We start from the raw sequence: 15,006 nt of genomic DNA on the forward strand, positions 1-15,006 counted from the left end.
CAGCAGCTGCTCGAGCATTTCTTCCACCTTCCAAATACCGAGTTAAGATGTCGATTCGTTTCGCCAGAGTGTATACTGCACTAATTAAAGCAAAAACTAGGCACAAAAGGAACTAAGTCACGCGAAATAAAATTACGTCAGTAAAAGAAAAAACTTGCAATGCTGAGCATTTCGGACAATTAGTACAGGGAAAGTCAATTTTGACCACGATTAAACCCGAAAAAAACTGAAAACAGGACGGGAGCACATTTTCCGGTGTCAAGAAACGCGAAACTGAAGCCGATTCAAGATGTGTCATTCTCGAATTCATCTTCCTATGAAGATTAGAAGAAAAGATGCACCTGATCGGCTGATAACTGATGTGATGAACTACTGATAATGATTATGCCCGTGCAGCAAATCAGAGGTAAGTCCCCAGTTGAGCGTATCTTATCGTCAGGTGTGAAACCGAAGTTGTGTGGGAAAGAAAACTCTCCATTCATTCTTCGTGGGTCATCCAAAATAAACTTCGTAAAATTGCCGCGCACCGCGGAAAGGTAGCGTCCTCAGAAGTATCAAGGTCCAGCTCAAATCATTGAAACTCACCTAAAAAAAGTTAATTCCTTTGGGTTTCTACTTAGCTGTTTCTTCATGGACATGGTTTCCTATGCTTCCGAAACACAAAGAATAATTCGTGTCAAACATTTACTACTCCCTCCCGATGAGCGCCCCTCGAATATGTTCGGTCAAACGCATTTCAATATCGCAAAAAGGGCTCCGCGTGCTCCAGTTTTCGAGTACAGCAGATTTTTTTTTTTTTTTTTTTTTTTTTTTTTTTTTTTTTTTTTGGGTTATTTTCCTTTCATTATTTTTTTAATTGAAAGTGCAATGTTTAAGAATTTTTTAGGCGGTGAGTTTGGTTTGATACGGCAATTCCATTGAGCGTAGGGAATTTTCGAAAAGAGCATAGAAAAAATGTTTCAACCTCTGCTAATCGCTGAAAAATTGTCCGATTTACGTCCGGTTTGGACAGAGTAGCTTGTTTTTTTTTTGCTTAGAATTGATTCCTGAAGTAAAAAAGTAGGGGTGCCATTTGAAAATTTCGATTTACGGGGGGCACCCCCCGCCCCCGCGCGGTTTGGGAAAATGTCAAATATGCCGAAAAGTGTCTCCCTCGATATAAACGAACACGTCTTTTACAGTTTTTCGAACTTCTGACGAGTTCGGCAGATATTCAAGGTGGCTCCTTTTTCTTGAGATACCCTGTACACAAATTGTGTTCCTCACGAGCATTCTGGCAATGGAAAACAACTGTTAAAATGCTCGTTAGTATATTGCTTTCATTTTTACAACCGAAGTTTCAGTAATTTCGTCTATTCAAGTATATAGCTTCTTGTCGAAGACATTTCAAATCAATCTCCTCCCCTTCGCATTAATTTACCTGAAATGCATACGATTAAGAAGTACAAATGTATGCATTACAATCTACATTAAAACGTTGCATATTGATAATTGCAGGCGACCAACGATACTTCTGTGAACTCTGCAACAGGTCGTTTACATTCCAACAATCTTACCGCAAGCATATTTTATATCATTCCGACGAGAAACCGTATCCGTGCACTACTTGTGGCCGCACCTTTAAGGAGTTGTCAACTCTCCACAACCACGAGCGCATTCACACAGGCGAAAAGCCCTACTCCTGTGAGACGTGTGGTGAGAACATCCATATTTTATTACATCCCTCATGCAAATTTTTTTACACAGCAGCCCGTGACAATTGTAACATGGAAAAACAAAGGGAGCACTAGAAAAAGAAACACATTGGATGTAGAGTCCAGACTCTTCAAAACATTGACAAGAAAAAAGACTCTTGATTCAATCAGATTTAAGCTTAAAGCAAAAGGAAATCCGCTCAAATTAAGAGGCTTGGTTCTTGACTTAAGCTTAAATCTGATTGAATCAAGAGTATTTTTCTTCTCGATGTTTTTAAGAGTCTGCACTCTAGATCCAATGTGTTTTTTTCCAGTGGGGGGGGGGGGGGGGAGAGGCCAAAAATACCTAATAAACCTGTGTCTTTTTGGCTCTAACATGAGCCATTTTCAGTCGAAGGAAGACACCATAGAATACAAACAAAATTTCAAAAAACCTGAGAACTACATGATAGTGGTCGAAAATTACGAACAACCTGTGCGTGTCGGGGCGAATTTTAATAGATGATAACTGAGGAAACGGATTTCAACGTCTATACGAGGCAAGGAAATTTTCAGGTCTGCATTCAGCACGATTTCCTCGATTGATGCAATATAAACTTCCCGTAGTACTTATTCCTCACTTTCATAGATAGTTTGTAGCAGCGTGCTGTGATATTAAAGAAAGAAATTAAGTTTAATTAAGTTTTTTCAGCCGAAAACCCCCCTCAGTTTAGAACTGGGCACGGTGGCATCAATCAGTTGGTTGCATTTGTCGTGTGCAACAGACCTAAATTGAATGTGGCCTTCATTCAACTTCTGTCAGTTGTTTAATAGACTGGCAGTGTAAGTATTGTCAAATCCACGGGAGCTTTGACTCATGACTCTTGTAGACTCACTATCTCCTCTTCTGTCATTTGTTTCTGCCGGCTGGCAGCGTAAAATGTCAACTCCACGCGAGCTTTGGCTTATGACTTCTCGTCGATTCAGAATCAAATTTGACTCTGTCTTTTCAGGCGAAAGTTTTCGGCAGAGGATCTCATGTCTAGTTCACAGTCGCATCCACACAGGTGCCATGCCTCACGCTTAGAATATTTATACAGCTGACAAAGGAATAGTAAATTAAGTAACAGCTTTTCATGATCCAGAAATAAAAAGTACTCTCTAGAGGTTTAAGAAACGGCACCAGATTTCTTTAAAGATGAATGGTATGAACGTCTTGCAATAATTAAAGATTAGGTGGGATAATAGTAGGCACCGATACATTATTCAAAACCAGAATGAAGAATATTTTGTACAAGCATGTGGTTTTTTTTTAAACCCAAGAAAAGAAAAAGTAAGACAGCGATCAATAACAAGTACAATACCAATAACAAATTAAAATAGAGGTAAAGATGCATCAGTAAACCCTCACAAATTGAAAAATATTCTATTTTTTTTTCTTCATTGTTTCTTTTCTTTTTTCGCGGTCTCGATTTTTGATTTGTGCAGCCAGTCGTTTCTGCCGGCTGGCAGTGTATAAAATGTCATTTCCACGGGAGCTTTGACTTATGACTTCTCGTCGATTCAGAATCAAATTTGACTCTGTATTTCAGGCAAAAGTTTTCGGCAGAGGATCTCATGTCTAGTTCACAGTCGCATCCACACAGGTGCCATGCCTTACGCTTGCACAGCCTGCCACAAGAAGTTCCGGTACAAGGTTCGTATTTTCAACAGAGTCCTTACTTGTTACCATCAATTTTTGGTGCCTACAAATGCAATGGTAACCAACGCTCATCCCTGTCCGGCATAGCTTCGTTCTCCGACAGATTCCTTGAAAACTTGAAAAGCACATAACAGATTTTGAAGAACTATGCTTAGTTAGAAAAACAAAGTTTTTCACTGAAACAAATTTGAGGGATAGAAGGGTCTTACTTTGATCTCAAAAATACCGCGATTGGGTTCCGGAGCACCAGGAACCAGGCCTCGCCCAGCATGCGATAAGCGAAAACCAGGAGATGCGTCGTTTTACCCGGAAACTGATGCAAATAGCTTTCGTATCCTACACTGGTGCTCAGGTGGGCTTTTTCCTCTGAAATTGGAAAGTTCAGTTTGCTACTGAATGTTGATGTACGCTGGCAAAATCACCAATACTCGTATATTGTACTCGCAGCTTTCGGAATTGTTCGAAGTAAAATGTACCTCAAAAATCTTAGGATAAGAAAATGTAGCAATTTATTAAAGTGCCATGAATATGTTTCTCTAGGTAGGCACCTAATATAATACTCAGTCCTCGGAAAATATGAAAAACTCGCATTAAGACACTAACATCTAATCAGACAGAAATTTGAGTTCTTATCACCCTTAAGTTTTTTTTCGGTAAACTCAAGCGAAAAGGTGGGATTAGATCGCAACAATTGTTTTCTTTTGTTCGTGTGCTTTCAGGGCAGCGAAAAGTCTCACAAATGTCCTGTTTCTCCGCCTGGTCAAATTGTACTCTGTGATACTGAAAAGAAATCTACCAGTTTGTTGTCTTCCATTAAGCAAAAACTTTCCGTCCGAAATCCTGCTCCAGAGGTGCGTATTCTCACTCTACGACAGGGAGTTCTTCTAACAATAAGTTCCTCAAGTAGCATTTTTAAACGAAAAAATCGCATATTTCGAAATTAAATTGCGATTATTTTACGATTATCTCCCCCTGAAGGAGAAATTCTAAAGGATCCTGTCGGTTGTTTCTGTGAAATTGGGCTGTTTCCTTTTGAACGTGGTGAAGACGTTGACGTTCTATTTCCCCCTACACTCAAAAAAAAGTAGCTTGGATCAAGCATGATAATTCTTGAATTTGCCGCCAAGAATTTTCTTTATCTTGCTTTAAGCTGACTTTTTCTTGATACAAGAAAAATAATGCTTGGATTAAGCAAAAAAGTAGCTTAACCAGCAAAATTCTTGATTTAAGAAGAAATAATTCTTGGCGGCAAATTTAAGATTCTTTTTTTCCAGTGTAACGGAGAAATTCCAGAAGATCCGATTATCCTCGATCTTTTTGCTTTAAAATCGAGATTTTATCGCCCAAAAATATTGCGATTTTATCGCAATATGATAGAGGATAATCGCTCAGATGTTGATGATCCTAGCGATTCTACATCGCCGACACAATCGAGGATAATCGCTCCAATGTTGATGATCTTAGTGATTTTATCGCCTATTAAATCGCCGTAAAAATGGCGTTTGCGCTGTATAGCGCCGCAATTCATACAACCTGCGCGACGGATTCACGCGTCTTCAGCCGATTTCACACACTGTAACTGGCGTCGTCGCGAGAAACCTTGCGACGCAAATTGCAGTGCGTGAAATCGGCTTTTTAAGTACTCATACCCAGATTACAACCTGCATTTTACCAGATGCCTGGTGGTGCTTTCCTGCACGGAATTATACAGAGGGTTATCCAAACGTCACCTACCACCCATGTTACTTTTTTCCTAATTGAGATAAAAAGTTGAAACCGTGGGAACCTTCCTCGATCTAAAGTAGCAACTTTTTGGCCCCCCAAAATTTTGAGGTCATGCGCACCGTGCGCCGCTGCAGCTAACCTGTTCAGCATTCTTTATTTTTTGAGTTGAAGAATTTTTGACACTTTTAAAAATATCGCTGAAGGAGGAACATTTCTTCCGATGGAATACTTACTGCCAATTTTAAGGCCAACACCTAAGAATCGCGTCGATTTTCTCCACAAGCATGTCTTTTTCGAATTTATGGCTGTGGGAGGTGAAATGCCGAGTTTACTTATGGAAATTTGAACTTCTTAAATTGAGCCTGAAAATGTGTAATGGAGATGAATCATCATTTTTTTCATACGTAATTTTTCATACCTCTTGCTAACAGTTTCAAGAAAGAGATCGAATTATACGGAGGAACAACAATAGAGATCTTTCTGTTTGACAACGAGATAACTTTATTTATTTGGAATGTAAGGAAAGAATTTCAAAAACAGTTTATACCAAATAATGAACAAACAAACAAACAAAACTTAAACGCACTATGCGCCTAAGTAACTAAAGTTAACGCTCTGCGACACCGAATCGCCATCCTTGCCTGTCGATCCAGAGGTCATCTGGTAAATGGCATCTTGTGATTTCATCTTGAATGCCACCTATTCACGATTCTGCTGGGCGTCCCCTACGTCTTCTCCCAGGAGCTAGTACCTTCTTAGGTAACCTATCATCTGCCATTCGTTGGGCATGACCATACCATACAAGCTGTTTGGTTATTATAATACTTACTACTAGCAACTAACCTGTTCGGTTTTTTCCCCGGCAGAGCAACAGTTCGCGGCCTCTCAGCGATTCACAGGCCAGCAGCGGGGTAAGCCCACAATCGAAGGCGATGAGCCCGCCCCAGCCCTCACCGCAGTATTTCATCCTCCTGCCAATGGCCGAGGACTGCTCTCCTCCGAAAAGTCAACTCGATGTGGACCCGGGGCCCACGCTGACGAGGAAGGACGAGACCAGTCATCCCTGCTGCAACGCAGGGCAGGAAGCCCAACGGGTTGATCAGACCGGTGCGAAAGATCTTTCGGCCTACGATGATGCGGTCCGAATCGCCGCCCCTGACTTCTTCTCGGATCCGGATGAGCTCTTCGCCTCGTTAACGTTTTCTCCGTGATTGAAGTCTGAAAACTGCCGGAGTCCTTCTGGGAATACCGGGAAATGTCAGGGAAGTTTAAAAAGTTAGGGAACATTGGAAAAGGAGAATTTGCATACTCATTTTTCATTGCTTCATCTAGTGCTTCCAGAGCTGATTTCACAGTATTTTTTATAATTGTTTCTAATATGGGAAATAGTACTAAAATATATTTAAAAGTGAAAAAATACCCCGCCTAGTGACGTCATCTGGCGGCATTTCCCATTTAAACACATGTATTTTAGCAGATTAGATCATTTTGTCATATCTTCTCCAATAATTGTTCAATTCATGAACCAAGGGTATCCTCGTGTTCAGTTCACTCAGTAGTTTCCATTTAAACACTAAATTCATCAAATTTCAGACACCTACAAATTAACTAATGTCAGGGAATATGACGAAAATTTCAGGGAAAATTTGTTTAATTACCTGGATTTGCTTTCAAGAATGGGTTTGAGGTTTCGAACACGGAAAAAACAAGACTAGTGTTGAGCACTACTGGCCGTTTAGTGGGGAGTAGTTGAGGGCTGGCGTCTAAGCGCTGTACAGCTCAACACCGGAAGGCAGTGCAGGTGGGCACTGAACATGAGTAGTGCTAATCAGATGCCGCGAGACGTAGTTGCGCTTAACAGGTGTAAATTCACCCAAGAGACGTCGGAGTCACGATAGCCTGGTGGTAACGCGCTGGTCTTCCACCGGCGCAACCCGAGTTCGATCCCAGGCGGAGACGTTTCATATTTTACGCTCGCTCGAAAGTCACTTTAGGGCTTGACACTACTTCTTCCTTAGTGACCCAGCCTCGAGCTGTTTAGTGCCCAGCACTCCTCTGACTTGCTGGCTCCATTTGATCTAACCCTCGTTAGTGCCCAGCACTAACATGTAGGTCCCAACCCTAAACTCGTTTTTTCCGTGAATAGCAAATTTTGTCTGAAAACCATTTTTTCCATTATGTCTTCTTAAACCACCTGTCATATATTCAATTGTCAGGGAATTTCACTAAAATGCATCAGGGAAATGTCAGGGAATTTCATTTTCTAAATTCTGTGGCAACCCTGTAAAGCCTCTTCTCTCACTGGAAAAAAAAGTCTTTTGGTCCGTAATCCCAGACTCCGATTAAATTTGTCTAGAAGAAATGCTCTCGATTTAATCGGATTTTCGCCAAAAGGAAACCTGCTTAAATTAAGAGGCTTGGATCTTTTTTCAAGCGAAGATTCGATTGAATCAGGAATATTTTTCCCGTGAAATCTTTTAAGAGACAGGATTTTAGATCCAAGCTACTTTTTTTCCAGTGCTGCATTTTCTTTATACGGAGTATTATGGTTCGAAGACTTCTTTTTCTTACAGTTTAACCTGGTAAATTTCCATGCACTTTTTTTTTATAAAGGCATGCTTTTATCGATAGTTCTGCTTTCCATAGTAAATTTTGTTTTAACTATATGAGAAGAATTCGTTTATTATTTATTATCCACTTAAAAGATATGTCAACGATGAAATTGTTTTATAACAGAATTTTGATGGTTGTTTGCAAGTCCTTCTTGTAACTGAGAATGTTCTGTTTGACACAAATTGAGGTAATTTTCCACAATTTTCCATTTTTAGTTTACGAATCATTTTCGATCAAGTTTTTCAGGAGCTGGAACGAAATAATCCCAACAGTTATTTTTAAAGAAAGATATATTTATTTTTTTGGTTTTATCTATAAACTGACAGACAAAAAGAGAATCATATTTCTCAGAAAATTATTAAACGAAGAATAATATTTATCTTAAGAACATCTTATTCGTCGTGCGACACATGCATACAATTAACCCATGCTTTTAATCTAAATGATGAGACCCGTTGGTAACGTAATGGTCAACTTGTCTCACTGTCTTAACGCAGATCTATACATCCATACACATTCCGAATTTGAAACAATACGAAGTAAATTGTACGAGCAAACAAATAAATGGCTCACTGACTTTTGAATCATCAGCAGCATGTTCATTGCCTCAAAATTTGATATATGTTTATGAACCACATCGGTCCTTTGTCCTTACACTGATGTTACTTGCCTCGCACAATCACAAGGAAGTACTTTTTCTTATCTTGTTCGAATATCTTATTACCTAGAGTGGTTCTCACAGTATTATTTGGCGTCGGCGATCAACCTTTTCCTAAAGTTTGAAGTGGTTTAATGTAGACGGAAAAGACCGCACCTCATATCAATCAATTTCTGTTACTTACAAAATTAATGTCTTCTTAAACCCATTTACACACTTTGAATTTTGTTGGAATCACAAGTTGATAAGAAAATCGAATTTTAAAACTGTCTCTTAAAACACATATTCAAAATATATCACGTCTGTGACACTCTATTTTACAGCCAGTAGCAATTTTTCCAGTTGGCAATACGGCTTACTCTCCATTTAAATTCATCGAAAATATCGATTTTAGTTGAGGCAAGCTGTCCTTGCCAAGAGTCGACTATTTTACATACATTTAAATGGAGGATAAAGAATGCCGCCAACTTTCTAGAATCAACACAGCTTACAGCGATTGAAACCCTACATGCGACCCCTACACAGACGTCCTCCACAACAATGTATGGGAATGACCCCCAAAAATTACTCGATTATTCGACTCACCGCTGCTAGTCTAGTCTTAGGATGAGCTAAGTTTCTGAAGTTGATAATGACACGCATATTAAGACGCAAACAGAAGTCTTGATGACAATCGTAAAGCCCTGAAGTCATGACATGTTCCGATGCGATCAAGGAGCTGAGCTACTTCACTATTTGAAACCCCTCTTTCCGGGTCACTATACCCTGGCCTCCGGTGACCTAACACTCCTGAGTTTTCTACTGTAACTTGATCTGTGGCTCCTCCTCTAAACCCCGCAGAAATGAAATCAATGTAGCCATCAGGTGTCGCAGATAGAAGGTATTTTAATGCCTCTTTTATACTGAGACCATGATATAGCCTGAATTATAGGATCAGACGGTTTTTCCATTTCGACTTCGAAACGTTCGAAAATAAAACCTACACGGTCTTGAAGAAAGCTCTAAATGGGAGAGGAAGATTTGCTTGAATAATAACATCTCTAGGTTGAGAAATCGAAATTCCCAAAAAATCTGCTAGTTTTGGTATGACTTCTTTTAAAATTCTTCCAATATATCTTTTACATTAACCTTGCACACTGTAACTTGATCTGCTGCTCCTCCTCCAAATCCCGCAGAAATGAAATCGATGTATACATCGGGTGTCGCAGATAGAAGGTATTTTAGTGCTGCTTCCTTTATACTGAGACCATGATAGAGCCTGAATTAAAGGATCAGACGGTTTTTCCATTTCGACTTCGAAACGTTCGGAAATAAAACCTACACGGTCTTGAAGAAAACTCTAAATGGGAGAGGAAGATTTGCTTGAATAATAACATCTCTAGGTTGAGAAATCGAAATTCCCAAAAAATCTGCTAGTTTTGGTATGACTTCTTTTGAAATTCTTCCAATATATCTTTTACATTAACCTTGCACAAGGCCAAGCAGTTCTGCAGGCTCATTTAAACGAATTTTTCTTACAGCAATTAGAATTATCTCTCCAGAGCACCTCGCATGTTGTGCAAGATGTTTACTCAAGGAGGACGCTCTTGGATTTAGTCCGAGAAAAAATTTTAAATTACTTTCGACAGGATGAGGCTCTAATAGTGGTTGACAAAATCCTCATCAATTTAAATTGAGTTTAGTATTATCCCCAGCTATATTTTATCGTTCTTTAAAATAGGCGAAATACGCGCTGATGAGTTGGACGAAAACGGCAGCGGCGGGCGAGACGGCGGAGGCAGCGTTCTTGGGCTTCGAGTCGGGTGACACGGTGGTGCGGGATGGGCGGCCGGGCGGCATGAAGGGCGGCTTCATGCGGTCGTTGGTCATCCAGTCGGGGTTGAAGCCGAAGCCGGGGCCCATGCCGGGCCCCGGAGGGACGCCGCCCGGGCCCATCCCGAAGGAGTTGTCCGGGTCCACCTTGGGGCGCTCGGGGCCGGGGCCCGAGGGGTAGGGCGGAAGGTAGGTGGGCGGCGGCGGGAGGTACATGGGCCCGTTGGTCGAGGCCGGGAGCCGGTAGCCCGGCGGCGTGATGGACACTTGCTCGTCGTTGGTCATCAGGACCACCGAGGACTTCGGGCGCATCATGAAGTCCAGGTGCTTCCCGTGTTGGATTAGCGGGATTACTTCCCTGCGAAAAGTGTACAATTTCACTATTAACACGAGATTATAAACTTTTAAAATGTAAATTAACAGCAAACGAGTCGTATCAAAAACTCTAACTTTCAAATTACCTGATTTTAACAAAAAACACTGGAAAAAAAAAACACATTGGATCTAGAGTCCAGACTCTTGAAAACACTGACAAGTAAAAATACTTTTGATTCAATCGGGTTTTTGCTTGAATCAAAACGAAATCCGCTTACATTAAGAGGCTTGGTTCTTGATTTAAGCTGGATTCTGATTGAATCAAGAGTACTTTTTCTTATCGATGTTTTTAAAAGTCTGGACTTCAGATCCAATGTGTTTTTTTTCCAGTGCGAGATAATAAACTTTTAAACTGTAAATTAACAAAAAATGAGTCGTATCAAAAACTCTTAACTTTCAAATTACTTGATTTCAACAAAAAAGGACATATTTGTTTCGGGAGCTTAACTGCTCCCATCTTCAGCGGGTGACGACTGAGCAAGTGTAAAATTGTTTGATAACAGTTCGTGCAGTTAGCGGGATCACCTCCCTGCACCAAGCGTAAAAGTGTTTGAAAACGGCTCGTGCCGCCCAAGAGAATTCGAATCTCTTATATGTTTAAGAGAAACTGAGTTTATCGCTGATACTGAATCTTTGTCTTTTAGACCGCAAAGTTAAATCACGTCAAACAAATCCATTTTCCTCGCTAAATATCAACGTCATCGATTATTTTCCGTAGAAAATCAACCAAACGAAAAAAAAAAAAAAAAAAAAAAAAAAATAATGATGAAAGCTAGTGTTCTCACCACGGACTGAGAGTATTTGCACACGATTAACCGATGTCACGAACCACGTGACGTGGTGAAAACTGGAAAGCAACATGCCGACTGAACTTGCGGATCCACTCAAATGACCCGGTAATATGCACCGTACTTAATAAGTTTATTTTAAAATAAAGCAATCAATTTTAAAACATTGGATGATGGAAAAAAAAAAAACAAGCAGTGAACTCCAACACAATGTGCTGATAAGGCGCGTCATTAACTCGCACATATCAACCCCTTTAGTTTTCATTTACAGAGATTTCAAAACAGGCAAACAGCACAACAAGAGAATTCACGATCCAACACTGCGAGGTCAAAGACGCACCTTGACGAGACCGTGGTATTGTGAATGTAGAAAGCTATTCGATCGAATTTAAATTTTTTGATCTGCCTCAAGCAAAATCTTATCAGATTCTTGAAGAAAAGTGCTACGGAATAATTTAAGCGAAGAAAGGAAAAATTCTGTCGAACTCCTAGAAGATAAAGTCGATTTAAAGGTATTCTGGGGCTAAAATACCCAAATCACCGGTAGTAAAAATCCCGTTATATTATTGAAAAGAAATTGACTCGATATAAATGCAATTGCATTAAAGACGTCTTGATTTTGTTATTTTAAACGTCCTTCCATGCAAAAAAGTTCAACCATGTCGTTGCTTTATTCATTCATGAATTGAAAGTAAGCAATCTACATCCCGAAAATCTACTGATTTGCCGTAAAAAATTGCAGAAACTTGATATACCAGGTCGATGCACCCACTCGTTGAATTTACCAACCAATTTCGTGAGTGCAAATGTGTAAAAATCAATATGCTATAGTCATTTTGGGTGCATTTATTTTTCATGAAACAATAATAATTTCAATCCCGAAAAACCATCAATTTTCCGTATAAAATCGAAAAAATCAAAATATGTCGACTCCCCGACGTGAAAATTAGATTCTACGTGTGTAAATACTTATGTATCGATATGCTGAACAGAAACTATGTGTGGACACAGTCAGAAGCCCGCGGCAACATTAATTCAACAGAAAAACTGTAAAAATTAGATCGGATTTTAGCCGCTTTGCCCGCCTCTCCTCGTTACTTACAACAAACCGTTCTTATACTCATTTCAAAATTTTTCTCAGAGCTTTGGGTTATTATCAGCTTCCATTTAAACTCCGGTTCGATGGCCGAATTGGCTGCCAAAAAAGCAAGCCACTGTTGAAGGGTTCTATGAGAAATTCGTGATATTATCGGCTCTCAGGAAATCACCCCATGTCTAAAATTGGTGGTATAAATGTTTAAGTTCTTAAAATAATCGTATTCAAGAAACTAAGGAATTAAACTATGGAGTCAATTTCTTTTTAATAATATAACGGGATTTACTACCGGTGATTTAGCTATTATAGCCCCAGAATACTTTTAAAGCGGCTTTGCGTTCCAGAATCTCGACGGAATTTTTTTTTTTTTTTTTTTTTTTTTTTTGGCTTAAACGATTCAAGAGACATTGTAGTTAAAAATATAACGATTTTTCGATTTGGACGTATAAAAAATGTTTAACTCGTTCAGGCACACCGTGTATTGTGTGGAGTACTGCTGTTATTCGACCGTTGTCTTCAGGTCAAAATTCTTACGAAGAAGCCCCTTGCAAGAGGCGAATTTTTTGTAATTTCTCCCAGTTTTTTCAGCGTTAGGTATATAAATGAATTGCTTGTCAAATTCTGAGGTCAATTATATTTAATTGTAATTTATACTTTCTTTTTTTCCCCTTCATTTTATTTTTCGTATCGAGAAGTCGAGGTTTTGTTGATTTCTTCGGATTTCGATTACTGAAACTTCTCTTCTATTCGGCCGATTTTTATGAATGAGGTCTCTTTTTATTTGTGTTTTAACGGAGAGTAAGGAAAAAATTGCTAAATACACGCGAAACAATTTTTTTTGAAAATTGGACGAATCCTAGCGTGACGGTGAAATGGTTAATGAAGCGTGAGTAATTGGGGTACGGGTATCGGCCGCGTTGGGACCCAAGGCCCATTGTTCTTCGTGACGCCGACGCAGTGATCAGGAGCGTGGGGACGAGAGGGCTGAGTGGACTCCTGTATGAGCCAGATTTAGCAAATGGTCTAATGAGTCTCGAGGCTCATCACAGATTGCACTTACCACTATCCTGCTGGCCCCGGCTATCAGAGCAAGGAGTACCAACTTTTGAAAAGGATAACAGTGGTGTGGAGATATGTCAAAGCAACGTTTTGAACAAAACGGAGTGAGTGAAATTCTCATTCAAGGAGTGCCGAACTGGTCAGCCATTCTCGAATCAGTTCGCTTGCTTCCGCTTATATATGCATATTTTAAATCAGCGCGTCGTACTCTTAGGCTTTTTTTAAAAAAACCAAGTAACGTAGACTCTTGGTATTCACTGCACATAAACTAGCGAGCCCCAGAATGAGAAACAACTTTAAATCATAATTATTGACGGATAAATAAACTTTTTACACGCTTTGGAAAATCTCAGAAGTTCGCGGTAGTCACTTTTCGGTAAGGAACTAAGGGACTCGGTTATTGTATCGAGCAGGGTTCGAAACGATCGCAAAGGCGGTACACGGAAAAAACAAGACTAGTGTTGAGCACTACTGGCCGTTTAGTGGGGAGTAGTTGAGGGCTGGCGTCTAAGCGCTGTACAGCTCAACACCGGAAGGCAGTTCAGGTGGGCACTGAACATGAGTAGTGCTAATCAGATGCCGCGAGACGTAGTTGCGCTTAACAGGTGTAAATTCACCCATGAGACGTCGGAGTCTCGATAGCCTGGTGGTAACGCGCTGGTCTTCCACCGGCGCAACCCGAGTTCGATCCCAGGCGGAGGAGTTTCATATTTTACGTTCGCTCCAAAGTCACTTTAGGGCTTGACACTACTTCTTCTTTAGTGACCCAGCCTCGAGCTGTTTAGTGCCCAGCACTCCTCTGACTTGCTGGCTCCATTTGATCTAACCCTCGTTAGTGCCCAGCACTAACATGTAGGTCCCAACCCTAAGCTCGTTTTTTCCGTGTATACTACGTATACGCGCCAAAATTAATATCGGGAAGAAGGCCCAAAGAGTCACAGATTACCGGTGTAAAATCAGTGACCAAATTCACAGGTATTTACTTGCGTCCCAGTGGATTTTCCTACGTGCGCTTAGCGTACTAGAAACGCTTAAGGAAGAAAAAGTGTGTTCAAATTCCCTGCAAATTCTCATCACGTATCATGAATTTTCAAATGTGTTGAATTATCTGTAATTCTCGGTCACTCCTTACACGAGTTTAGGTACTTTACTTTTTACAATCCGTAATTATGAACTTACCCATTGCTGTAACCGGAGTTGAGACTTGCAGATTGGACGATCAGAGTATCTGTTGTGTTCGGTATCATCTTTGTTGGCTGCACGTAAGCGTAGTCCGTGCCCATGTTGATCATCGTCAAATATGTCGGCTGTCCGTGAAGAACTCTGCGCGAAATTACTCGATTTCAAATTCTTTTGGAATAAATGAATCTAAAAGCCAATTCCGACGACCATCAAAATTCTCATCCAACTCTTGGATGCAACTTGTCGAATGATAAATTGGATAGTGTGATACTGATGTAAGAAAATGACAATTAGATGGAAAATTGAACGAAAACTTGGATGTG

General features: G+C 40.2%; 2 protein-coding genes across 3 annotated transcripts in view; one reads left to right on the forward strand and one right to left on the reverse strand.

Annotated features, from left to right (window-relative positions):
* LOC109043503 (uncharacterized) overlaps window positions 1–7,766 on the forward strand; it is a 62,440-nt gene extending 54,674 nt beyond the window's left edge. For both annotated transcript variants that reach the window (XM_072302251.1, XM_019060713.2), the window contains 4 exons: window positions 1,498–1,695; window positions 3,266–3,369; window positions 4,095–4,226; window positions 5,967–7,766. In XM_072302251.1, coding sequence (XP_072158352.1) covers window positions 1,498–1,695; window positions 3,266–3,369; window positions 4,095–4,226; window positions 5,967–6,311 — 779 coding nt within the window. In that variant the 3' untranslated portion in view covers window positions 6,312–7,766. The remainder of the gene's footprint in view (window positions 1–1,497; window positions 1,696–3,265; window positions 3,370–4,094; window positions 4,227–5,966) is intronic.
* An 883-nt stretch (window positions 7,767–8,649) lies between these two features.
* LOC140224984 (uncharacterized) lies at window positions 8,650–14,811 on the reverse strand. The gene is made up of 2 exons (XM_072302254.1): window positions 14,681–14,811; window positions 8,650–10,541 (listed from the first exon to the last, which is right to left on the reverse strand). The coding sequence occupies exons 1-2, from the start codon at window positions 14,791–14,793 to the stop codon at window positions 10,073–10,075; spliced, it is 582 nt and encodes a 193-aa protein (XP_072158355.1). The 5' UTR covers window positions 14,794–14,811; the 3' UTR covers window positions 8,650–10,072.
* Window positions 14,812–15,006: the final 195 nt, after the last annotated feature.

The sequence above is a fragment of the Bemisia tabaci genome, chromosome 7 (genome assembly GCF_918797505.1).
Source record: "Bemisia tabaci chromosome 7, PGI_BMITA_v3".
In the NCBI taxonomy this organism is placed as follows: Eukaryota; Metazoa; Arthropoda; class Insecta; order Hemiptera; family Aleyrodidae; genus Bemisia; species Bemisia tabaci.